Source organism: Rhinatrema bivittatum, chromosome 1, assembly GCF_901001135.1.
Source record: "Rhinatrema bivittatum chromosome 1, aRhiBiv1.1, whole genome shotgun sequence".
Classification (NCBI taxonomy): Eukaryota; Metazoa; Chordata; class Amphibia; order Gymnophiona; family Rhinatrematidae; genus Rhinatrema; species Rhinatrema bivittatum.
In genome coordinates this window covers 68,491,176-68,516,432 of record NC_042615.1, presented here as the reverse complement: position 1 = coordinate 68,516,432, position 25,257 = coordinate 68,491,176, and the positions used below count along the sequence as shown (strand labels likewise).

The following is a 25,257-nucleotide window of genomic DNA, read 5'->3' as shown; positions in this document are numbered from 1 at the left end:
TAACATCCTGCTGTCCTGTGAGAACACCTGTTACAGGTAAGCAACATTTGCTTTCTCACAGGACAAGCAGGATAGTAGTCCTCACATATGGGTGAGTACCGAGCTGAGGATGTCCGAACATGCACCAAATGTACCCAAAGGCGTGCAACAGGCACAACAACTGGGGTGGAATTTGGTAGAGGGCATCCTGAACCCCACCGGGCAGGTGGAAGGGTGTTGGTACATCATGTTGTAAACAGGTTGCGCAAGACAGATTGGCCGAAGATGGAATCTTGTCTTCCGGCTTTGTCTAAGCAATAGTGAGCTGAAAAAGTATGGAGAGAACTCCAGGTGGCAGCCCTGCAAATGTCAGGAAGCGGCACCGATCGTAGGTGTGCTACTGAAGTCTCCATGGCCCTCATAGAGTGTGCTTTAAGACGGTCTTGGAAGTGGAATGCCTGCTTGCTGATAGCAAAAGGAAATGCAGTCCACTATCCAGGAGGAGAGAGTCTGCTTACCCACAGGCTGCCCCAATTTGATAGGATGGAAAGAGACAAATAATTGAGTGCTCTTTCTGTGGGCAACTGTACAGTCTAGATAGAATGCTTGAGCCCGTTTACAGTCAAACAAGCCTGCTCTCCTGGATTGGAATGGGGCCTGGGATAAAAGGTAGGTAGTATAATGGATTGATTTAGATGGAACTCCGAAACTACCTTAGGTAAGAACTTAGGTTGAGTGCAGAGTACTGCCCGGTCCTGCATAGGTTTAGTGTAAGGCGGATAGGTAACTAGGGCCTGTAACTCACTAACTCTGCGAGCCGAAGTGATTGCCAGAAGGAAAATCACTTTCCACGTGAGATAGCAAAGTTTTCAGGATTGGAGAGGCTCGAATGGTGGTTTCATGAACCGACCCAAAACTAGGTTGAGGTCCCAAGAAGGGTCCGGAGGACGTAGAGGAGTCTTGAGGTGAAGCAAGCCCTTCAAAAAACGTGTTACAAGGGGTTGTACTGAAATAGGAACATCCCCAACACCTTTATGGAAGGCAGCTACCGCACTGACATGCATTCTGATGGAAGAAGTTTTTAAACCTGACTCTGATTAGTGCCAGAGATAGTCTAGAAACTTCAGGATTGGACAGGTAAAGGGGTCAAGGGACTGAGAAGAGCACCATGACGTAAACCTGTGCCATTTGTAAGAGTAAGATTTCCTCGTGGAAGGCTTCCGTGAAGCAATCAGGACAAGGGAAACTGGTTCGGAAAGGTTAAGTGGTTGAAGGATTAAGCTTTCAACATCCATGCCGTCAGGGACAAGGCTTGAAGATTAGGGTGGCGTAGGCACCCGTCGTTTTGAGTGATTAGAAGCGGGTCTTTTCCCAAAGGAATGTGCCTGCGAATGGAGAAGTCCTGAAGTATTGGAAACCACACTTGGCGCAGCCAGTGGGGTGCTATCAGGATCATGGTTCCCTTGTCCTGACGTAACTTCACGAGAGTCTTCGAGAGAAGTGGAAGTGGAGGGAATGCATATAGGAGACCAGTTGCCCATGATAGGGTGAACGTGTCTCTTGGCTGATAATGTTGGCTGCGAGTGAGAGAGCAGAAGTTGTCTACTTTGCGATTTTGAGGCGATGCAAAGAGGTCTATTTGAGGATAACCCCATTGGTGGAAGATCGAGTTCGCTACTGAGGGGTTGAGAGACCACTCGTGCGGTTGAAAGGTGCGACTCAACTTGTCTGCCAACACATTGTCCACTCCCGCAAGTAGGTGGCCCTGAGGTACATCGAGTGGGAGAGGGCCTCCGCCCATATCTGTGCAGCTTCCTGACACAGAAAGTAGGAGCCCGTCCCTCCCTGCTTGCTGATGTACCACATGGCCACCTGGTTGTCCGTCTGGATCAGAATGACTTGATTTGAGAGGCGATCCTGAAATGCCCTGAGAGCATATCTGATTGCTCGAAGCTCCAGGAAATTTATTTGGTGTTTGGCTTCCTCTGGAGACCAAGATCCTTGTGTCTGCAGATTGGCCACATGGGCTCCCCAGCCGAGGTTAGAAGCATCGGTGGTGAGAGTTAATTTAGGGTCTGGAGCCTGAAAGGGCAAGCCTTGGAGGAGATTGTTCTGATTTCTCTACCAGGCAAGAAACTAATGGAGTGAGTTGGTTATGTGGACAATGGTCGACACGGGCTGAATGGATTGAGTCCATTGTGACCGTAGAGTCCACTGCATGACTCTCATGGCCAAACGGGCCATTGGTGTGACTTGAACTGCGGACACCATGTGTCCCAGGAGGATGAGAAAGTATCAGCACTCTGCAGTCGCGGAGTGCTGATACTGCAGCTGGTGTGCAAGAGACACGAGAGTGAGAGCTCATTGTCAAGGTAGAAAAGCCTTTGCCTGCAAGGTGTCCAAGTCTGTCCCAATGAACGACAAGGTTTGAGATGGGACTAAAGAGGATTTGTCGTAATCGACGAGAAATCCTAATGTAATTAGAGTGTGTAAGGTTAGATTGAGGGACGACAGAGCAGCTTGCTGAGTGGGAGCCCTGATTAACCATCGTCTAGATAGGGGTAGACGTGAACACCCTGAGTTCTTAGGAAGGTTGCAACCACTACGAGGCATTTGGTGAAGACTCATGGCGCAGACGCTAGGCCGAATGGAAGCACTCGGTATTGGTAGTGCTTGGGGCCTACTAGAAACCTCAGGTAATTGCGATGAGATAGAGTTATCGCAATATGAGTGCATGCGTCCGGGAGGTCGAGAGAGCAGAGCCAGTCTCCTCTTCGTAGAAGAGGAAGAAGCGAGCCTAAGGTTAGCATCTTGATCTTCTCTCGCTGGAGGTACTTGATGAGGGCCCGTAGGTCCAGAATAGGACGAACGCCTTCCGATTTTTTGGGGATTAGAAAGTACCAGGAATAGAATCCTAGGCCGTGCTGAGAGTAGGATATGGGTTCTATTGCCTTGGACTGGAGAAGGAGGGAGACCTCCTCATCCAGAAGGATGGAGTGATCCGATGTTCTCCACGTCGGTAGAGGTGGGGAGTCCGGTGGCACGGACAGAAAGTTCAGATGGTATCCTTGAGCAATTATCGCCAGTACCCATTGGTGTGAGATGATTGAGTGCTATATGATGTTGAAGTGGCACAACCGACCTCCCACTGGTATGTGAGGCAATGGAAGCTGGCTGCTGCTCTCTAGGTAGAAGTCAAAAACCTGAAACGGGACCTGGCTGAGGAGCTGCTTGCGGTTTTTGTTTCCATGTCTAACAAGACTGGGCTTTTTGAAAAGGTCTCGTGAAACAGGATCTGGCTGGAGGTGGGTAGGACTTCTTCTGGTGGAAGAATGACTTCTTAGAGTCTTTCCTAAAAGGCTGTTTAGAAGAGTAGTTAGAAGGCATCAGAGAGAGCTGTCTTAGGGTCTCATGATGGTCCTTAAATTCCTCCACTGTCTGCTGAATCTGCTCGCCAAACAGATTATCTCCTACACAGGGCAGGTCGGATAACCTGTCTTGTACCTCAGGGCGAAGGTTGGAAGACTTGAGCCAGGCCCATCTCCTTGCCGAAATAGCTGCTGCAGATACTCTATAGTAACAGTATCAAAGATATCATAGGATGATCTGATCTCATGCTTGCCTGCCTTAAACCTTTTGTTTACTAGGGTTTGGAGTTGTTCTTGAAATTGCTGAGGCAGGGAGTCTGTTAAATCTTGTATCTGCTTAAAAATGACCCTATTATATTGGATCATAAAGAGCTGATAAGCGGCAATGTGGGAGATGAGCATTGATCCTTGGAAGACACGGCGACCAATGGCATCTAGAAAATTCTGTTCCTTGCCAGGAGGAAAAGGAGTGTGAGGCTTTGATCTTTTTGCTCTTTTCTGTGCGGATTCTACCACTACAGATTGGTGATCCAATTGAGGTTTTTGAAAACCTGGAGCTGACTGCACCAAATAGGTAGTGTCAGCTTTTCTGTGGACTGGAGCAATGAATCCAGGATGTTCCCAGTTCGTCTTAAGGAGATCCAGAAGAACTGGTGGATAGGGATGAAGGTTATTTCCTTGGGAGCATCCAGGAATTGAAGCAATTCCATCATCTGATGTCTATCATCCTGTTCAATCTGTAATTGGAAGGGAACCAATTCAGACAGTTCCTTCACAAAATTTATAAAGGAAAGGTGCTCTGGAGGAGAACACTTTCTACTTTCAGTGGGTGAAGGTGGTGAAGGCAAATCATCGGTGTCTGGGAAGGAATCATCAGTCCAGATATCATAGGGATCAGCACCTGCCCCTCTAGGAGCTAGAGGGGGACAGGTGGTGGGATACCCGAGGGTCCTGGTTTAGGCTCCGAAGGAATCGAAGGAATAATTGGAGGCACCAATGAAGGCATCGAAGGCACCGGTGCAGGCATCGAGGGTATCGATGGATGGCTCGGTGGTGCCAACAGGCATATTGACACCGATGGTGGGATCGGTGGCAAGGGACGTATCGGCATCGATGGCTGAGGTAGAACACCCGATGGAGGGATGTGGAACGGTGTTTCTCCTCCCGATGAAAAAGTAATTGGGGAGGGCACCGGAGCCATCGGTGACCCAGGGTCCATTGGTGGAAAAGCAGCAATGAGTGCTTCCATCCTGGAGAGCAGCGGTGCCAACGCTGCCGGAATCGAGTCGGTGGCCGGTTCCACAATAGGTACCGGTGTCGGTGCCGGAGGAACCTGGAGTGGTTGCATCGCCTTGTCGATGGCCTCCTGAACCATCCGGTCCAGTTCTTCTCGGAGACCTGGAGTAAGCAGCCCCAGCTCCGGAACAGAAGAAGGAGGCAGAGGCATAGCCGGAGGGACCACCGTTAAAGGCGGAGTCGTGGCTCCTGATACCCTGTCGGGTGAGGGTTGCCTCGGTGACCTGGTCGCCGAAAAGCTTGGTGCCTTTTCTGGACGGGGTTTCTTCAACAGCAGCTCGGACAATGGCGAGGTCGATGATTTTGCTCCCTCGATGGTTCGAGACGTTCAATGTCGATGTTTGTCTTTATGATCCCCTCGGTGCTGAGGGGGAGTAGAAGGTGTCGAAGGCCGAGATGTCGTCGATGTCGGACGGTCACCGGCTGGTGGTCGATGCTGGCGCGAAGTTGACGGAGCTGGTTCTGACGACATCGACGTAATAGACGAGTCGGGGTCTGAGCAAGGAAGAGAAATTTCATCTTCTCCATTCTGGCCTTGCGACCTTTTGGTGTCATTAGGGCACATTTGGTGCAGGTCAAGACATCGCGCTCTCGTCCAAGACACATTACACAGACTTTATGGGGGTCTGTGATGGACATGGTGCGATTACAGTCCGGGCACCAATGGAACCCAGATGCCATGGCCATGGAAAAAATTGAGCCGCGGTATGGTTGACGGTCAGTAGGTCGCGAGGGCCAAACTCAACGGGAATCGACGAAAACGGGTAAAAACTTACCAGAGTACCGCGGCTTGAAAAAGTTAAAGGAGGGAACCCTGTGGGGCAAATTAACTTTTAGTAATTCTGTGAGGAAAATTCCTGTCAGGAATCTCTGCAGAGCTCCTTAACCGCGAGGCTACTGCTGCACGGAAAAAAGAAGACTGAAGGGGGACCCCTGCTGGCTGCAGGGTTAGTGCCATGCTGGGCATGCCCAGTAGGGGCCAGTCAAAGTTCTGGAAACTTTGACAAAAGTGTTCTGTGACTGGGCTCCATCCTGTGATGTCACCCATATGTGAGGACTACCATCCTGCTTGTCCTGTGAGAAAAACCTGTGTGATGGTGCGGTACAGATAGTTCGTGTATGCACTGCTGTTGTAGTAGGCTGGTGATCTCCAGGTGCATTTGATGGGAATGCGTGCTTTGTTGCCTAGTGCGTACCAAGTGTGGCATGGGGGGGGGGGGAAGGATTGGAAGTTGAGGGAGTGACCTTCCTTTATTATTTTTAATACCCAGAGGTCGGTTGTGATGGCGTCCCATGCAGGTAAGAAGTGGACTAACCTGCCTCCAACTGGAAGTGGTAGCAGTGGTTTGGGTTTCCCTAAAAACCCTGTGATAGTTTTGGCGGATTTTGATCCTGAGGAGTCCGAGGTTGTTTTGGAGCCTCTGAATTTGTCTAGGTCTCTGTGGTTGCGATGTCTGAGGGTGAGGAGTAGTACAGAGGACGTGAAGGTGGATAAGACCTGAAGGGTCGACGCTGATATTGTGGCTTGCGTTAAGATGTATACTACCGTCTGGAGGTTGAAAAATCCGATGGAGTAGTTAGCTATTGTACAGCTAATATTTGCTCTTTTAATTGAGCCACCGTCTCCCGGAACTGGTCACCAAATAAATTGTCCAGCAAGCAGGGGAGGTTTGCTAACTTCTCATGGACATCTTCTCTAATGGCGCTTGCCCTCAGCCATGCAAGTCTTCTTGCTGCAAAGGCATTTGCCATGGACTTCACAGATGTCTCAAACCCTTCATATACTGTACGGATGAGATGTCTCAAACCCTCTTTCATATGATGGAACTCCTCAGGGAGGTGCTGATCAGGAGATCCCTCCTGAAACTTAGTCTTCAAGGCTTGTAAGGACTCGAACAGGTATTGGGTAATTGCAAACTGATGTTGTTGGATTTTTGCATTAAGCATACCTGATTGGTATGCTCGCTTACCAAAATCATCCATGTATTTGGAGTCTCAACCTGGAGGGGCATTTGAATGTGGCCTTGACTTACGGGCCTTTTGCATTGCTGACTCTACCACTACTGAGGCATGAGGCAGTTTAATATGTGAATAATAGGAAAACTGTTGCATTCGATATTTTAACTCCAATTTTCTTGAAGTTGAGGGGCCTGATAGCAGTGTTTCCCAGGCTCTTTTCATTACTGCATCCAGCACCTCATGAGATGGAAGTGCAGTTGTTTCTGCTGGAGTGTCAAAAACCTTTAATAATCCAAGAACAACTGCTCTTGGATCCGGCAGCCGCTTGGTTTCGATGTTTAGTGTTTGGCCCACTTTCTCAAGGAATTTCGAATAAGTGAGGTCTTCGGGAGGCGAGACTGGTTCTGGCTGATCATCTGGGGGGTCTGAAGGGTATCCAGTTGAAAAGCCAGGTGAAGATGACAGAGGCGATTAGTCAGCCTGAGGAGGAGAAGGTGATGCCGGGGCCGGACCAGACCTGGGGCTGTCTTGAGGCGATATTGGAGCTTCCTGTGATGGTTCTGGCAGGCGTCCTCCCTGATCTGCTACCGGTGTCAAAAATTGTGCCATGATTAAGGAAATTTGTGATATTGCCTGGGAGGCCAATGTCTCCTGAGGTTGTATATCCTGTGTTGCACCTCATAGTGGAGCTTGCGGTGGCAGAATAGGCATCTTGCTCCCTGAGCGTGATGTTTTACGTGGCCTCTTACGTAAATGCTCCTCATGGTCGGATGGGGGAGACGGTGAGGATGCATCAGGGGGAGAAGACAAAGGATCTTCAGCCACAATCAAAAGAGGCGATGGCTCTTTTTGCCTCTTATGGCCAGAAATGTGTTTCTTTGGTTGTTTTTGAGGCTTTTGCATCGATGGAGTCGATAATAGTGACTTATGGTGATGAGTCGACACTGTAGTGCTTTGGAGCGTCGAAGTTTTATGTCCATGCTTCAATCCCGAAGCATGGCTTGACTTGCTTGCGCTGGATGCGTCTGTGCGTCGATGATGATGCGTCGGAGCACCGATGCCGGTCGACGCTTCTATGTCGATCGACATTGCTGCCCTCTTCAACGCAGTGGATGCGTCGCCCGCACTATGCTTTGGCGTCGATGGGAGCTTCTTGGTGGTCGACGCAGTCGAAGCAGAATGACCGACTGAAGCCACCCGTGGACGCACTGACTCCTTCGACGCATGGGGAGGTCCCATGGAGGATCGTGCCGAGTCCTCAGAGGGGGCATATGATCCTGACGCAGCCTGCTTTAATTCTTGGATCTTGGCTGCATGCTACCTCTGTGCTCTAGGGGACATGCATCCACAGTCTGCACAGTTAGCCTGGTCGTGTTGAGGGCCTAGGCAAATATAACAGGAGGTATGTCTATCTGTAACCGACATTATTTTCCCACAATTACAGAATTTGAAGCCTGGACAAGGCATTTTCTGTCAGAGTACGACGAATTTGTAGAGAAGTAGTTAAGCCTAAGTACTGGAAGAGGCAATAAGGTTAAAATAAACCTCTTTTTTTCACAATTCTTTTTTTTTCACAGAATAAGCTGAGAGGAGAACGAGAGCTCCGTGTGCTGTCAGGCTCGCGGAAAAAACGGACTGAGCAGACTCAGGAAGGTGGGGGGGAAGGTACCAAGCAGGCACACACTACAGCAAGACTCAGAACTTTACTTTGAGAGCTCTGCCACCTACAGGACCGGAGGATGTCCCAGACAGCATGGCTAATTCATCCTGCTTATCTACGTGAAAACTGAAGCATCAGTGGCGCAACACCAGGTTTGACTGTGAAAGCCAAGGTGGCCCAGATAGAAAGGTCCAAGTGCCAGACAGGAGAGGGGTCACCATTAGCGATGTGCAGGGAAAAAATATTTATTTTATTTTCAGTAGTTTTTTTCCCCAACAAATTTTGGTTCATGGATTGCTTGAATCATTTAATTAATACAAAAAAAAACAAAATTTAAAAAAAATCCCTCCTCTAAAAACAGCCAAAAATAAAAAATGGGGGCTCCCAGGGGCTCCTGTCTGCCTAACCGGAAAAATGTCGGAGCCAGGATCTACCCCATCAGATAAGAAAGTGCAGTTCAGATCTCAATAAATCTTATTTCTACAAAACACTAGAGAATAGAATCAACATATAAAGTAATTCATATATGTAAAAACTGGTTTACATACAGCTCTCCAGTTGCATCTTGCAGCGCTGAGTGTCCATGGGGAACAAAGTCAAATCCAAAGGGCATGACAAAGTAATAGATAATCTGGAATTTCAAGCACAAAGTTTGTAAAATTAAAAATTCTTGAATCATCATATTTATTTCAGCAAACAACAAATACCCCAAATTGGCAATTTTAATAACAGGTACCTCATGCTGACTAACACATCTCCATCGCGAAATATAAACAGAAGAATATTATCTTGGGTAACATCATGGAAGTTAGCACTTTTTTCATTTGCAAAAAACAAGTCAGGCTTCCAAAGACATTTAAACATTGTAGGATCCACAGTCAGTGATTCTGAGCCTCTAAAATCAGTGGGCAGTTTAAGTCTTGGGTCATTCCACCTCTGTCTTAAGAAGATGTTGACTCTGTAATCCTGGTAAGAAATTATAAAGACATATCAAATACATATGAAAATCATTCAGATTTAAAAATAGTTTTTAAGGAACAAATACAGAATACAAAATAATTTAGTCCTGTTTCATCAAAACAAAACAAAAAAATCAGCTAGCTTAACCGAAGTGTGTACTTTCTTCAGTATTACCTCCTATAATTAAAACATGAGCTGCCAAGTGATAGTCATCTTGAATTAGCTGATTTTAAAGTTGTGGACTCAAACTGCTTCAATGTCTACTTATACATATTCCCAATAACAACATCTTCAAGCAACATGCTGTAGTACTTTATAGATAGCTCAGTATGTAGACATTTTTTGGAGATACAGAAAAATATGTTGACAAATTTGGATTAAGGGAGGATGTCCATCTCCTCCTATGCATTGCTGCTACTGTATTTAACATATGCTATTCTGGCATCTATGATCATGATGACATTTTAAGGTAAACGCAACGCTCTATAACAATCTATTTATGTGAAACCATATTAGAAGTTCACTAGTGTAATGCAAGTGATGGAAAGGTGAAAGATTTTAGATTTTATTTATTTATTTATAATATTTATATACCGACATTCTTGATAAAAACATCAAATCAAATCGGTTTCCATTGAAACAGAACAGTCGCAGCTGTGGCGTTACATTGAATAAAGATGTTACTATAAGTAAAATTGTCAAAAGATTGAAGTGTGGCTGCTTATAGTCATTTCCCAGTTCCTGCTACCACTAAACTTCTAATTCTTACTCACTACAGATTTAAAGCAGATAAAAATAGAGATCCCCATTTCTTTTCTATTGCTTTAACTACAGAATTTTGTAGCTTGACAGTCTTCTTTATCAAATCATGGATTTTGCATACGATTTTGAATTCAAAGATATAGGGAGAGATGTAATAAGCTGCGCTGTATCTACTGCGTTTTGTACGAGCATTTTCCCGCACAAAGCCCTATATAGATATGTAATAAGGGTTTTGTGCGTGGGGAAAAAGCACGGACAAATGCACTTACTGTAATATGCGTACGCAAATTATGTATAAACCTCTCTGTACATCAGTCTAGTCAGTCTTTTATTATATTGTTTTGGGGGGTTTTCAATGAGGTTCAAATATCCTCCCCCCATTCCATAATGTGGACTTGAAAAGTTGCAGATTGTTAATGTTTGTTTAAAAGTCGGATTGAATTGAATTTATGTTAAAATGTTTAAAAGTCGAGAGAGCGGTGACGTCACCCGCAGATATGGCCGCCTGAACTCAGTGCTCTCTCCTCCGCCCTCAACAATCCTCCCCCATCGCGAACATTACCGAGCGAAAAATCTTCAAAACACAGCGATTTGCAGCGCCAGAACCCCGCGATGACCACACCGCGGAAAAAACCGGATTTGAACAGGTTTTCCTTTGCAGCGGCGTCCACGGCTGCGGCTCTGAACAGCGAGGAGGGAAACAAAATGGCGCCGGCACGCGATCCCGCGGACCCTCCGGAGGAGCAGGTCAGAAGTGGGGATGAGATCAGCGATATGGAGGTACCTACCCGCCCTGAATTTCGAATGTGGTTTCAAGAGCTGAGGGGAGATGTGGCCCGATATAGGGAGGAGATGGGAGTCCTGATAGCAGGCATCCAGAAAGAGGTTAGCGATCTCGGCTCCAGGGTGAACGAGACGGAGGTGGGGCTGCAGGAGACGCAGACTGAGCTGGCCAGACTGCAAGAAGAGCAAGGGAAGGTGCAAGAGTTACAGGAAGACCTTCAGCGCCAGGTGGAGGACTTAGAAAACAGGGCGCGAAGGGTCAATCTCCGGTTTCGGGGCGTCCCAGAAGGGGAGGAGTACCAAGACTGTGCAATGATCGTGCAAAGCATATGCGCTCAACTTCTGGATCCAGAGGGCAAAGCGGAGGGTCCCAGAGAGGTAGTGCTGGAGCGAGCCCACAGGATTTATAGCACTCCCAGAAATAACTTGCCACGTGACATAATTGTGTGCTTCCACAGCTTCTTGGTGAAGGAACGAGTGGCACAGGCTGCCAGGGGCCTGGGCACGGTAACATGGAAGGGACATAAAATTGAAATATTCCAGGATTTAGCTGTCTCCACCATAAAGAAGAGGCGAGCCTTCCGTGATGTGGTACGCATCCTGAGAGACCACAATATCAGATACAGATGGCTTTTCCCCTTCGGATTACAATTTGCCATTGAGGGCGTCACCTCCAGAGTTCATCAAGTTATGGAAGCCGAGGATATCCTGAGAGCTGCAGGACTTCCAGACCCCAGCGTAACCGAGCGCACGGATAAACTGGAGGATGGGGGGCAGCGCAGAGGACAGCGGTCCAGGTGGCAGCGAGTGGACACGGGCAGGGGTCGGCTGAGCCGGAGATCGGGAGGAGCTCCTGACCTTGAAACACCTGGATAGGACACTGGTGGCGGGAGTGCTTGGGATATCTGACACTCAGCTGGGCAAGCTGGGAGTGGCGGGCCTGCGGGCTCCAATAATACTTCAGGTGTTCTGGGCTGCATAGTCTTGCATTTCCAGATTTAACTGTTAGTCATTATCTGTTCTGAGTTATGTTATCGGTTCTGTGGCAGCGGGAGGGGTATAGTGACTTTAAGGGTGGGGGAAGACAATTTTCAGTTATGATACTGAATGGGGGTGGAGGAGGGGCTGGTTCAGCGCGGCGGGAAACGTCAGCTCTCTCAGGGATTGAACCACATGGTGGAGAGTGGTTGCAGGTTGGGAGGGGCGGGGGGGAGGGGGGGAGGGTTTGGGGAGTGTAAAGTCAATCTATCTGGTGGCTGGTGTGCTTCAGTATATGGGTATGTTGGTAATATGCTATCAGTGCGGAGGGGGGTCTGGCAAGCAGATAGAGTTCAGTTCATTTTGTGGTAATATGGGGCTGCTAAAAATTGTTTCCTTGAATGTGAAGGGCCTTAATACTTTTCATAAACGCCAGATGATGTTTAAGGAGATGGCCCTGTTGAAAGCAGATGTATTTTTCAGCCAAGAAACTCATATCAGGAAACGCCACGAGCGCTTGCTTACCTCTGTGGGTTACCCTCAAGTGTATCATGCTGCAGCGACAGTGCAGCACAAATATACTGGTGTGGGTATTTTTTTCGCTAAAGATGTGGTAGTGGATATCCTGTCAGTCCTTAGAGATGTGGAGGGACGATACATATTAGTGAAAGCTACCATTAATGAAGTGGTGTTTACTTTACTGAATGTCTATGCTCCAAATACAGACCAGGTCTCATTTTTTATTAAACTATCCACAGTTCTTAGTGAATGGGCGGAGGGGCAACTCGTAGTAGGGGGCGATTTTAATTTTACCCGCTACCCTTACTTGGACAACACGGGCAGGGGAGGTGTTGGGAGCAAAAATATTCGGCAAGCTCTCAAAAATATGATAGCGGACAGGGGCCTGGTGGATATTTGGCGGCTGCGTAACCCTACGACCCGAAATTATACTTTTTTCTCCAAACCTCATTCTTCTTACTCGAGGATTGACTACTTTTTGGTTGATAAAGCCCTGGTGGGGGTCATCCGGGACGCTGATCTTGGTATCATCTCATGGTCTGACCATGCTCCAATTTGGATTCAGCTTTACTTGGGGAGACCGCAAGCCGGAGTGAAATTCTGGCGACTAAATGATAGGCTGCTGGATGACAAGCTCTTCGTAGCTGAGCTAAAGATTAAAATAGTACAGTATCTAGAGCTCAATGACAATGGGGAAGTTACACCCGGTGTCCTATGGGATAGTCTGAAGGCCTATGTGAGGGGTCTCTTTATAGCCCAGGCCTCATATGTGAAAAAGAAGAGGGAAAGAGAGAGAAGTCAGTTGTTGGGTCAAATAGCTCGGTTGGAGTTGCAACATAAGCGTACCCTTGACCCGGCCCTGATAGGACAATTAGGGGAGGCTAGAGGGGCGCTCCAGGCCTTGGATAAGGATCAGATTGCCTTTTGGCTACAAAGACTGAAGCAACAACATTATGAATGGGGAAATAAGGCTGGGAGACAACTGGCCAGGAAACTAAAAGAAAAGGAAGCGCAAACCAATATTACTAAGATTAAGGGGCCCCAGGGTCGCTACGTATACACCCAGCAAGAAATAGGGCAGTGCTTCAATAAATTTTACCGTACTCTATATGATGCAGAAACATTGAGTACTCAGGCGGAGATAGATCAGTATCTCAGGGAACTACCTCTTCCAGTTTTGTCTGATGAACAGCGGATTCAGCTTAATAGTGAACTTCGGGTAGGAGAAATAGCTTTCATTATCAAGGATCTTAAATCTGGGAAGGCCCCGGGCTTGGATGGGCTCACCGGGAAATTCTACAAGACTTTCAGTGGGGAACTGACACCCGTATTAGTGTCCATGTATAATGCCCTAAGTGGTGAGGGATCGATATCCCGGGAGGCAAACACTGCGGGTATAACCATATTGGCCAAACCGAGGCGAGATCATACACTCTGTGGCTCCTACCGACCCATATCCTTGATTAATATAGATATGAAAATTTTTGCGAGGGCGTTGGCTGTCCGGTTGGGGAAAGTGGCGCCAGGGTTGGTTCATAGCGACCAGTCCGGGTTTATTCCAGGGCGACTGGCGTCGGACAATGTGCGACGGGTGGTAGAATTGATGTGGTGGGCCCAGACTAATCGTATTCCCGCAGTTTTACTTGCGATTGACGCCGAAAAGGCGTTTGACCGGGTGCATTGGCCATACCTATTTCACGTAATGGAGGTCATGGGATTGGGGGAAAACTTTATCACTTGGATTACCAAATTATACGGGAACCCACATGCCCGAATTAAGATCAACGGGGCCTATTCCGACCCCTTTGAAGTGAAAAGGGGCACGAGGCAGGGGTGCCCATTATCCCCGTTACTATTTGCCCTGTCGTTGGAACCGTTTGCAGAGCATATCAGGAGGCACCCAGATATCTCGGGGATCCCTATTCAGGAGGTATCATATAAACTCTCACTTTTCGCTGATGATTTGTTATTTACAGTGGCCCAACCAGAGATATCATTGCAGCCTCTGTTGGAGGCTATGAGAGTATTTGGCAAATTATCGGGGTTTAAAGTAAACACTGAAAAATCTGAATTACTTAATCTTTCTTTGTCACAAGAGCAATATGCTGAGCTGGGGCGGGCGACGCCTTTTCGGTTGGCTAAAGAAGCCATTAAGTATCTGGGTGTCAAACTTGGGACCCATATCGTTGACTTATATCAACTTAATTACGATGCCTTGTTGACTCGTATACAACAAGATCTAGGAAGATGGGACCGGTCAGACCTCACCTGGTTCGGGAGGGTGGCAGCCATTAAGATGAACGTTTTGCCCCGCTTTTGTTACCTATTCCAAACACTACACTTTTCCAGTTTATCTGGAAGCGGAAACCCCCCAGGGTATCCCGTAATATCTTATATAAAGATAAGGCTCGGGGAGGACTCAATATTCCTAATCTCCAGTGGTATTATTCTGCTATCATGTTGGGAGTGATTGTTAGCTGCCATGTGTCGGGAATTCCCAAACCATGGGTAGCCATAGCGTCGGCGAGTTCGGAACCAGTGCCATTGACCTCTCGGGTCTGGAGTCGAGACGTGGGGAAGGACACATTTCATTCACTAACCCCGTTTACACAACATGTTTTGAGGCACTGGGGAAAATGGAAGGAGCGCATGGCGGGCGACAAGAGCATATACCCACTTACTACTTTCTTATTTCATCCTAGATTCCCACCGGGACAGGAGGGTGGCTTTGTCCGGAGATGGCGGCGTTTGGGGATTACCACGGCTGGTCAATTCTATCAGGGGTCTCAGTTGATTCCCCTAACAGAGTTTCAGAACACATTTGGTTTAGTCCACAACGACCTATATGCCTACCGCCAAATTACACACTTCCTTTGGTCTGAAGGGGCGCCTGGCGCTTGGTCACAGGGACGGTTCCTATACGAGTCGCTCTGTGCACAGGCTAAACCTGTAACCAAACCTATCTCACGCATATATAGGCTTCTCAATACTGGCTTCCAGGGACAAATGGGTTACCAAGTGCGCTGGGGAAATGATTTGGGTACTCCCCTATCGGACGAAGAATGGGACCAATGCCATATGATTGTGGGGCGGGGCTCTATTTCTGCTTCTATTAAAGAGAATGGGTATAAACTCATGTATAGGTGGTATATGTCACCGGAAAGATTGCATTGTATACGACCCCGGTTCAGCGACCGTTGTTGGCGTAAATGTGGGGAAAAGGGAACATTCTTCCATATGTGGTGGCTTTGTACTAAAATTCAGGGGTTATGGGCTGACGTGATTGGGTTTATCACCAATACCTTGGGGGTAGATGTTCCGCTAGATCCCAAGGGCTGTTTGCTAGGGTTACTGGGAGATACTGGGGATGACCAGCTGAGGAGACTTGTGTTGCATGTCTTTATTGCAACAAGGTGTGAAATTGCCTTTAAATGGAAAGGAGACGCTGTGCCTACTCTCGCACAGGTATTATCCAGATTGGATAGAGTATATCAGATGGAATATCTTACTGCAGTTACTCATGACCGGGTTCGCAAATTTCATGCCATTTGGAAACCCTACCAAGTATGGAAGCACATTCAGTAGCGCAATTTCTTTCTTTCTCCACCAGCCAGATGGTTGCAGACTAATCTGAGCATCGCTGGGGGGGGGGGGGGGGGGGGGGGGGCGGGGGGGGGGGGTCCGGGGAGGGAACACGGGGGAGGACATAAACAGGGGAGCTGTTCAATAACTCAAGGCACACTCATTGTTGCTTAAGTTTCTGTTTATTATGACCAAGGGTCCATTGATGTAACATTTGGGCATGTATCACATTAAGCATTCGTTTATTTGTATACTGGGATGTATGCATACTGCTTGTGTAGTTGAATGTTTACCTGAGACGGTGTGTTGTAGTTCTTGTTCTGTAAAATATTAAATAAAAAATTACAAAAAAAAAAAATGTTTAAAAGTCTCCTTTTCTGATATGCATTTAAAAATATGAATATATAATTGATATTTATAAAAATAAAATTAAAAAACAAAAACAAAAAACAAATGCGCTTACTGACCGGCACATTTTTCTATTCAATTACGTGCTAATGGCATGCAACGATGGTGATTATCTATTCACGGGCAATGCAGTGAACTGCGCTAGAAGGGAGAAATGCTAGCACAGGTTTTTTTAATGCGGCTTTTTTAGCACCATGGTCAGGGCATGAGTTAAGTGACAGCGCTGACTCAGGGATCATTTTATTACATTGCTTGCAATGGTGTAGTGAGTCCCCAGCGAAAACAGACGAATGTCCGTGGGCAGGCACAATGTGTGTCGGGTAGCGGGCGACAAACTAGCTGGGGGGGAGGGGAGGGGAGGGGAAGGTGAGTTAGGTAAGGATGTAGGGCAGGGCAGGCAGAAGGAGTTAGGGGAGAGGGAGATTAAGAGAAGGGAGGGAAAAGAAAGGTGAGGCTCCAAAAAGAAAGGTGAAGGGAGGGACCAAAAAGGGGAGGGAACAAAGGCTGCCATTGGATGCCAGCAGAAGCTTAAAAGCTGCCTACCAGCAAGACCTCCCCCCCTTTTTTTGCAAGCACCAGGCGTCCTTGGCAGCAGTTCCAAGAACCAGCAGTTCTTACCTTGTCAGCAGTTCCTGGAGGCAGCAGCGGCAGTTCCAGCGGGTATCCAGCAAAGCAGAGCAGTGGAGATAGCATTCGGGTATACAAAAAAAAAGAACAGAACTGTGGGAGGGGAGCAGGCAGCGGCAGAGGTCCATCTCAGGCTCTGCACTGCTTGCAGGGATTGGGAGGCGGTGTGCTGGGACCTTGTTGAGGGCTTCCACGACATCCCGCGGCAGCAAAAAAAAAAAAAGGGAAAAGGGGTGAGCTGGGGGAGCTTGCATGCCGCCGGAGAGTCCCATTGGATAGCCGGCACGGTTGGTAGCCAGCTTTCCCGGTGTCCCCAGGTGTAATGAGCCGCTGGCGGAGATGGCAGCTCAGTGCAGTGCGATAGCGGCGGCGAGATTCGCAGGAGGCTGTGGGATCGCTGGCGAAAGCAACAGTAATTTCCTCCACGGCGCCGGTTGGGGTCACGCGTCGGTTGTGCAGGAGGGAGGGAGGAAGAGCCGGGGAGATCCTGCAACTAAGGGGGCGGACGAATAAAAAAAAATATATTTCGAAAGCGACGCCTTAAGTTAAGACACCACTTACCCGCCCCCGTCGTCCTCCCCTTCCCTTCCGCTCCCGGAATGGTGCTGAGGTCCAGAGGCATGGACGGCAGCGAGAAGGCAGCCAACAAGTTAGTCATGTTTCCACGGGGACCCACACGGGCAGCCTGAGAGCTGTTGGTGGCCCGACCGCCCCCCCCCCCCGTGCGGCAACCCGAGCCCCGGCAGCAACGCCCCCTCCCCTCCCCCCCCAAGCGGTAACCCGAGCCCCGGCAGCACGGCACAAGTAGAAGAGCAGATCCTCTTTTTCCTGCCCTCCCCAAGATGGCCACTTTTCTTCCTTATTACTGTGCTATAAGCCAGCTTAAAAGATGGCCGCCACCACGTGTGTTTTGAGCCATCTTGGAAGCATCACATGGTGGTGGCAAAAAGAACATGGCTGCGGCCATGTTGGAAACAAGCAATAAGAACATGGCGGCAGCCATATTGGAAACTGGAAAAAAAAAAAAAAAGGAAAAAGGGGATTTAAAAGTAGCGGCCATATTTCAGAAGGGCGAATGAGTTATAGCAGCTGACACATAGCGACAGATAAAAAAAAATCTACCTTATGGTTATGTCACTAGTTTTTCAAAGAATATATATATATATATATGCAACATGTTTCAGTAGAAAGGGAGCCCAAACAGTCCCCGTATCTCATAAGATATCTTGACTCGACCATGAGAGCTCACAAGAGATATGGAGCTTGGGCACGGCTCAACTACGACATCAAGTTTCATAAAGCCATGGCAGAAGATAGCACAATCTCTTGGAGGCAAAGGGTCGTGAACTTATGGCTGGATGAAATGACAACACAAAAGCCCATTGGCCACGAGTGGCCCTATAGCTATGTCACATCCAGAGACAAGTTCTTAGGCTGGCCCCCCGGGGAAGTGCAAAACGTGCAGGCAATTCAATGCCGGGCGCTGCAGCTGGGCCCACTGTAACTTTCGTTATGCTTGCTCCCAATGTGGAGGATCACACCCGGCCGCTCATTGCAGAACACAAAAAGACAACCGCATGCCACCATATTAAAACCATAATACTGACGGAACTGGCCCCATCCCCAGTCAAAATTAAAGTGATGGCCCCTTGGCTAGAGCGTTAGTCGCATGTTAAAAAAGCAAAGGAAGTAGCGGAAGGTTTCACATCAGGATATATAATCCCATGTAGAAATGACCCCCCACCCCCCTTGGCACACAGCCACATGCACAATGCCTCCTCCATAAAACAACATGAGAAGGTAGCTTACAAAAAAATAAACAAAAACTAACACTGGGTAGGGTCACGAGTCCATTCAAGGAGCCCCCATTCAACAATCTGTGATACCAATTCCATTCAACAGTGTGAAACCAAAAAAAGAGCCGGGAAAATTCATATTAATATACAATCTATCATACCCCGAAGGCAGCTCAATCAATGACATTTATTTGAAACTCTTATATACCGGTATTAGTATGCATACATCATACCGGTTCACATTGTAACTAAAGGCTGAAAATTACAATCAACAGGGAGGGGAAACAAGGAGGATTATACATAGAGCAGGAGGCATTGAAATTAGAGCATTAAAACTGTAACGGGTTATTTACAGGACTATATACAGGCTTAAGCAGGTTACTTACAGGAGTCAGTGTAACAGGGGGTTCAATTAAGGCAGGTAGGCCTACCTGCCTTAATTGAATTCAATTAAGGCAGGTGGGGGGGGAGGGGGGGTGAAGATTAGTCAGGGTAGGGGGGGGGGAAATGATCAACCCACACCTATGTGCGGTCAGATATGCCTCTTTAGATCATGCAATAAAGACCCTCCAAGGCCTGGACAATCAGGCTTGCCTAGCAAAAGTAGACATCGGGTCCGCTTTCAGACTGCTCCCGGTACACCCAAGTTCATTCCACCTACTGGGTTTAAATTCAGAAATGAATACTATTTTGACAAATGCATCCCAATGGGATGCTCCACATCATGCTCTTATTTCGAGAACTTCAGTTCCTTCATACACTGGGTAGTAGAATAGACATCCGGATCAAAACACTTCGTGAGCTACCTCGATGACTTTCTCTTCATTAGCAAGGACAAGCAGGAATGCAGAGCCTTGCTGGAGAGCTTCCAAAGGACCACCGGAATTTTCAGAATTCCACTGGCACAAGGCAAGACAGAAGAACCAGCCCAAAAAATAGTCTTCCTAGCAATTGAATTAGATACAAAAGCCAGATTATCTAAGCTCCCCGTAGAAAAACTGAAAGCACATTGCAACAAATGACCCTTGCAAAGAAAGCGACATTGGAGAAATTCCAGTCCTTAATTGGACTACTAAATTTTGCATGTAAGGTAATACCCATGAGCAGGGCATTTATAAGGCTTGTATGAGCGACCTCAGGAGTTACCTGAAGGCCTCACCAAGGCCATAAAACAGGACCATAAATATGGCCAGGACCCCCACACCCCCACCCCGAGATTCAACAGCAACCTGGAATTCTTTACGGATGCAGTCAGAGGAGGTTTTGGCATCTACTTCAAGGTGGCATGGTGTGCGGAGAAATGGCCACAAGAATGGCATCTTCTGGGAATAACCAGAGACATCACATTCCTCGAGCTCCTCCCCATAGTAGTCACACTACACATTTGGGGCACACAATTGTGCAACGCGAACGTCGTATTCAGATGCGACAATATGGCAGTAGTGGAAGCCATCAACAGGCTTTCAGCAAGATCAGAGGGGGGAATAGCACTTCTGTGGAGCCTAGTCCTAATCTGCTTGCGATATATCACATTACACGCAGTGTATGTGCCAGGAATTCAAAACTGTATCGCTGACTCTCTCCAGCGAAAAGCTGGCTTATTTCAGATCACTAGCACCAGCAGCAGAGAAGACGGGCACCCCAGTGCCAGCGGAAGTATGAAGACTTGGACCCCCAGGATTTGGAGAATGATCATGGACTTGTTGTCAACCAACACAAGAAAGAATTATATCACAGCCATAGCCAACCTCCGAGAATTCCTGGAAGAGAAGAGATGCAGATTAAGTTGGCCGATCAGTATGAACACCCTTGCGCATTACATCTTACAGCAAAAAGAAGGACTAGCATGTTCGACTATAGTTTCCCGCCTGGCGGGTATAGCATTTTTCTCAAAGGCCTTAGGGCACAGAAACCCAGCAGCACAATTTCCATTTCAGAAGATGATGAAAGGCTGGGCCAAGGCCCCAGGCAGATCAAGAGATAAAAGGCGACCCATCACGTTCCAATGCTTGAGGAAGATCCTGCAGGCACTACATCTCATTTGCTACGACAGCTACGAAGTGGCGCTCGCTTTCTCCGTGGCATTTTTCGCAGCTCTGAGAATCTGCGAGTTGTTGGCCGGATCAAGAAAAGCAGCAAGGTTTTCAGGCTTGCAAATAGAAGACTTGGAGGTAGAAAACAACAAGATGTTGCTCCTGATTCGGCGCTCCAAGACAGATCAGTCAGCAAAAATCAAAGTGAAATTACGCCAGTTCAAAGGAAGCACATGCCCGATAGGGAACCTAAAACGGTTCCTCGCCTTTCGCTCAGGCGTGCAAGGGTCACTTCTAATACACGAGAACAAGCGGCCGCTCTCGCGCTTCCAATTTATACGCATATTGCAGCAGGCATCGAACCTTCAGATTTTCATTCCCACTCATTCAGAATAGGGGCGGCAACCACAGCCGGTCTAGAGGTCTAGAACGGGTAGATGTGAATCGGTTATTTACTCTTTCGGATAGTAGAAAGACTAGGGGGCACTCCATGAAGTTAGCATGGGGCACATTTAAAACTAATCGGAGAAAGTTCTTTTTTACTCAACGCACAATTAAACTCTGGAATTTGTTGCCAGAGAATGTGGTTCGTGCAGTTAGTATAGCTGTGTTTAAAAAAGGATTGGATAAGTTCTTGGAGGAGAAGTCCATTACCTGCTATTAAGTTCACTTAGAGAATAGCCACTGCCATTAGCAATGGTTACATGGAATAGACTTAGTTTTTGGGTACTTGCCAGGTTCTTATGGCCTGGATTGGCCTCTGTAGGAAACAGGATGCTGGGCTTGATGGACCCTTGGTCTGACCCAGTATGGGTCAGACCAAGGCATGTTCTTATGTTCTTATGGCCTGACTACAGTGGTCATAATGGACATAGTGAGATGGAGATCCAGAACATACCAATCATACATAAGGCATGAAGAATATTTTAAAGCGTAAAAAACAAAACCAAATTGCTTTAATTTTGTGATCTCATTTCAGACACAGGGCACCGACACATTTGGATCATTGGTCATTCATATATCACACAAGCATTATAACGAACAAAAACAAGACCAGCGGGCATACATTTAGGTATGGCAAGCTATGGGTGGATAGTAACATGGAAGGAGCGCCCTGCTATGATGTGGGACCAACTGATGCCTTCAATCTTGCAAATTATGAGGAATCACCCAGCCCCAATGGCATTGATATTACACATAGGGAGAAAGCAAATGTTGCTTACCTGTATCAGGTGTTCTCACAGGACAGCGGGATGTTAGTCCTCACATATGGGTGACATCACAGGATGGAGCCCATCACGGAACACTTTTGTCAAAGTTTCTAGAACTTTGACTGGCACCTACTGGTCATGCCTAGGATGGCACTAATCCTGCAACTAGCAGGGGTCCCCTTCAGTCTTGTTTAAAGCTATAGTAAGTGCCAAAAAATAAAATAAGAAAACGTAACGAACCCACTGCGGGGAGGCGGGTGGGTTTCGTGAGGACTAACATCCTGCTGTCCTGTGAGAACACCTGTTACAGGTAAGCAGCATTTGCTTTCTCACAGGTCAAGCAGGATGGTAGTCCTTACATATGGGTGAGTACCGAGCTGAGGATGTCCGAGTATGCACCAAATGTACCCAAAACATGCAACAGGCACAACAACTGGGTGGAATTTGGTGGAAGGCATCCTGAATCCTAATGGGCAGGCGGAAGGGTGTTGGTACATCAAGTTGCAAAAAGGTTGTGCAAGACAGATTGGCCGAAGATGGAATCTTGTCTTCCAGCCTTATCCAAACAATAATGGGCTGTAAAGGTATGGAGAGAACTCCAGGTAGCAGCCCTACAAATATCAGGAAGCGGTACCGAGCATAGGTGCGCTACTGAAGTTGCCATGGCCCTGACAGAGTATGCTTTAACATGGTCTTGAAGTGGAATGCCTGCTTGCTGATAGCAAAAAGATATGCAGTCCGCTAACCAGGAGAGAGTCTGCTTACCCACAGTTTGCCCTAATTTGATGGAATGGAAAGAGACAAACAATTGAGTGCTTTTCCTGTGGGCAACTATACGGTCTAGGTAGAATGCTAGAGCCCGTTTACAGTCAATGGTATGCAGAGCCTGTTCTCCTGGATTGGAATGGGGCCTGGGAAAGAAAGTAGTAGGGGTGTGCATTCGTTTTGAACTTAAATGTAAAACGCAACTTTTTTTTTTTTTTAACTTAAAAAAGTGATGAGGCGAAAACGATCGGATTTCCAACTTATTCAACATAGCTATGTTGAATACGTTGGAAATCGCGATTGTTGATCCTAAATAAAAATTTAAACCCCTCACCCTCCTTAATCCCCCCCCCCCCAAGACTTACCAAAACTCCCTGGTGGTCCAGCGGGGAGTCAGGACGCCATTTCTGAACTCCTTTGCGAGGAGCACGTGACGTCGGCGTCATGTCGGAGTGACGCGGCGTCACGTGATTCCCCGCGCGTTCGCTCCGGGACCCTCGTTGCACCCAAAAGGAACTTTTGGCCAGCTTGGGGGGTCAGGAGGTCAGGGTCAGGTCAGGAGGCCCCCCCAAGCTGGCCAAAAGTTCCTTTTGGGTGCAACGAGGGTCCCGGAGCGAACGCGCGGGGAATCACGTGACGCCGCGTCACTCCGACGTGATGCCGACATCACGTGCTCCTCGCAAAGGAGTTCAGAAATGGCGTCCTGACTCCCCGCTGGACCACCAGGGAGTTTTGGTAAGTCTTGGGGGGGGGGGGGGATTAAGGAGGGTGAAGGGTTTAAATTTTTATTTGCACGTATGGACATAGACTCAACTTATGGAATTCTCCATATGTCCATATTGACCGAAATTGACCCCCCCTTTCGACTTATGGACTTATGAACATAAACGTTTGGTCTGCACATCCCTAGAAAGTAGATAGTATAATGGATTGATTAAGATGAAACTCCGATACTACCTTAGGCAAGAACTTAGGGTGAGTGCGGAGTACTGCCAGGTCCTGCAGATTGTTTAGTGTAAGGCGGATAGGTAACTAGGGACTGTAACTCACTAACTGCGTGCGGATGTGATTGCCAAAAGAAAAATCACTTTCCATGTGAGATAGTGAAGATCACAAGATTGGAGAGGCTCGAATGGTGGTTTCATGAGCCGACCCAAAACCAGATTGAGGTCCCAAGAAGGGGCTGGAGGGTGCAGAGGAGGCTTGAGGTGGAGCAAGCCCTTCAGAAATCGTGTTACAAGGGGTTGTACTAAAATAGGAACATCCCCAACACCTTTATGGAAGGCAGCTACCGCACTGACATGCATTCTGATGGAAGAAGTTTTAACTCAAAACTGGAAGTCGGCTTCTTTACTTCACAACATCTACAAATCCTTCTTGTCTACGCCCCTCCGGGACTGCTAGAATCTGATGTCTCTCCCATCCTTGAAATCACCACTACGCTCCTCAACCTGGATTCTCCAGCAATCATCCTAGGAGACTTCAATATGCACATAGACAATCCCTCACCATCGAATAGCTGTGTAACCCTCCTCACAGCTCTCTCAGCAATGGGATTCCAACAACTGGTCAACAAACCCACTCACAAAGCGGGTCACACTCTGGACCTGATCTTCATCAACAAAGGCATTACGTCGTCATCCACTCTGAAGAGTATGAAGGTTCCATGGTCAGACCACACCCTCATTTCTACATCTCTCGCACTGAAAGAATCCATCTCTCCCAATATCCCTTCACCCTCCTTCCACTACAGGAAACGATGCACCACGGAAGACCTCAACAACCAGTTGGATTCACAGCTCCCTCTATTAGACCTCACCGACCCAAACTCTGCCATTCACTCCTGGAACAATATAACAGAAAACATAGCTAACAAGCTCTGCCCGACAATCTCTAAAAAATCTCACACTAATGCCTCCAACAGACAACCTTGGTTCACCAATGAACTTAGAAAACTAAAACAAAGTTTAAGAAAGAAAGAAGCGATATGGCGTAAAACCCCTTGTGACAGTACCATCTCTTCATACAAAGCCACTCTACACCATTACAAATCACTCACCTCTAAATCAAAAAAAGATTACTACGCTTCTAAGATCCACAACCTGGTCTTAGACGCCAAAGCCCTCTTCGCTTATGTCTCCAGCCTCACTCACACCATTCCCCAAGAAATCCCCAATAACCTAGCACAATCCAAAGCCGAAGAACTCGCTCTGTTTTTTCAAAACAAAATTACCAATCTCTTAACCCAACTGCCTACCAATTCCACCACCCTCCCAACATATCAGCACCCTCCCTACAAAAACATCAGCCTAAACATCTTTGAACCCGTCTCCTCCTCTGAGATACAAGCCATCATGAAAAAAATGAAACCCACTTCTCATCCTGCGGACCACATACCCACCAAACTACTTCTATCTATCCCAGACACCATAGCCTCATCATTGACAGACATCATCAACTGCTCTCTCGCCCAAGGAACCTTCCCAGACGATCTTAAAATGGCTTCAATCACTCCTCTCCTAAAGAAACCTAACCTTGACCCGAAGGACCCCAACAACTTCCGTCCCATAG

At 47.5% G+C, this 25,257-nt stretch overlaps 1 protein-coding gene across 5 annotated transcripts in view; it reads right to left on the bottom strand.

Annotated features, from left to right (window-relative positions):
- Positions 1 to 25,257, bottom strand: part of GLRB (glycine receptor beta) — a 255,060-nt gene that overhangs the window by 75,361 nt on the left and 154,442 nt on the right. For all 5 annotated transcript variants that reach the window (XR_003858600.1, XR_003858595.1, XR_003858602.1 and 2 more), the window contains 2 exons: positions 8,999 to 9,228; positions 8,811 to 8,893 (listed from right to left, as the gene is read on the bottom strand). Coding sequence is in view for 1 of the 5 variants with exons in the window: in XM_029615712.1 (XP_029471572.1) it covers positions 8,811 to 8,893; positions 8,999 to 9,228 (313 nt within the window). In the remaining 4 variants the exon portion in view is untranslated. The remainder of the gene's footprint in view (positions 1 to 8,810; positions 8,894 to 8,998; positions 9,229 to 25,257) is intronic.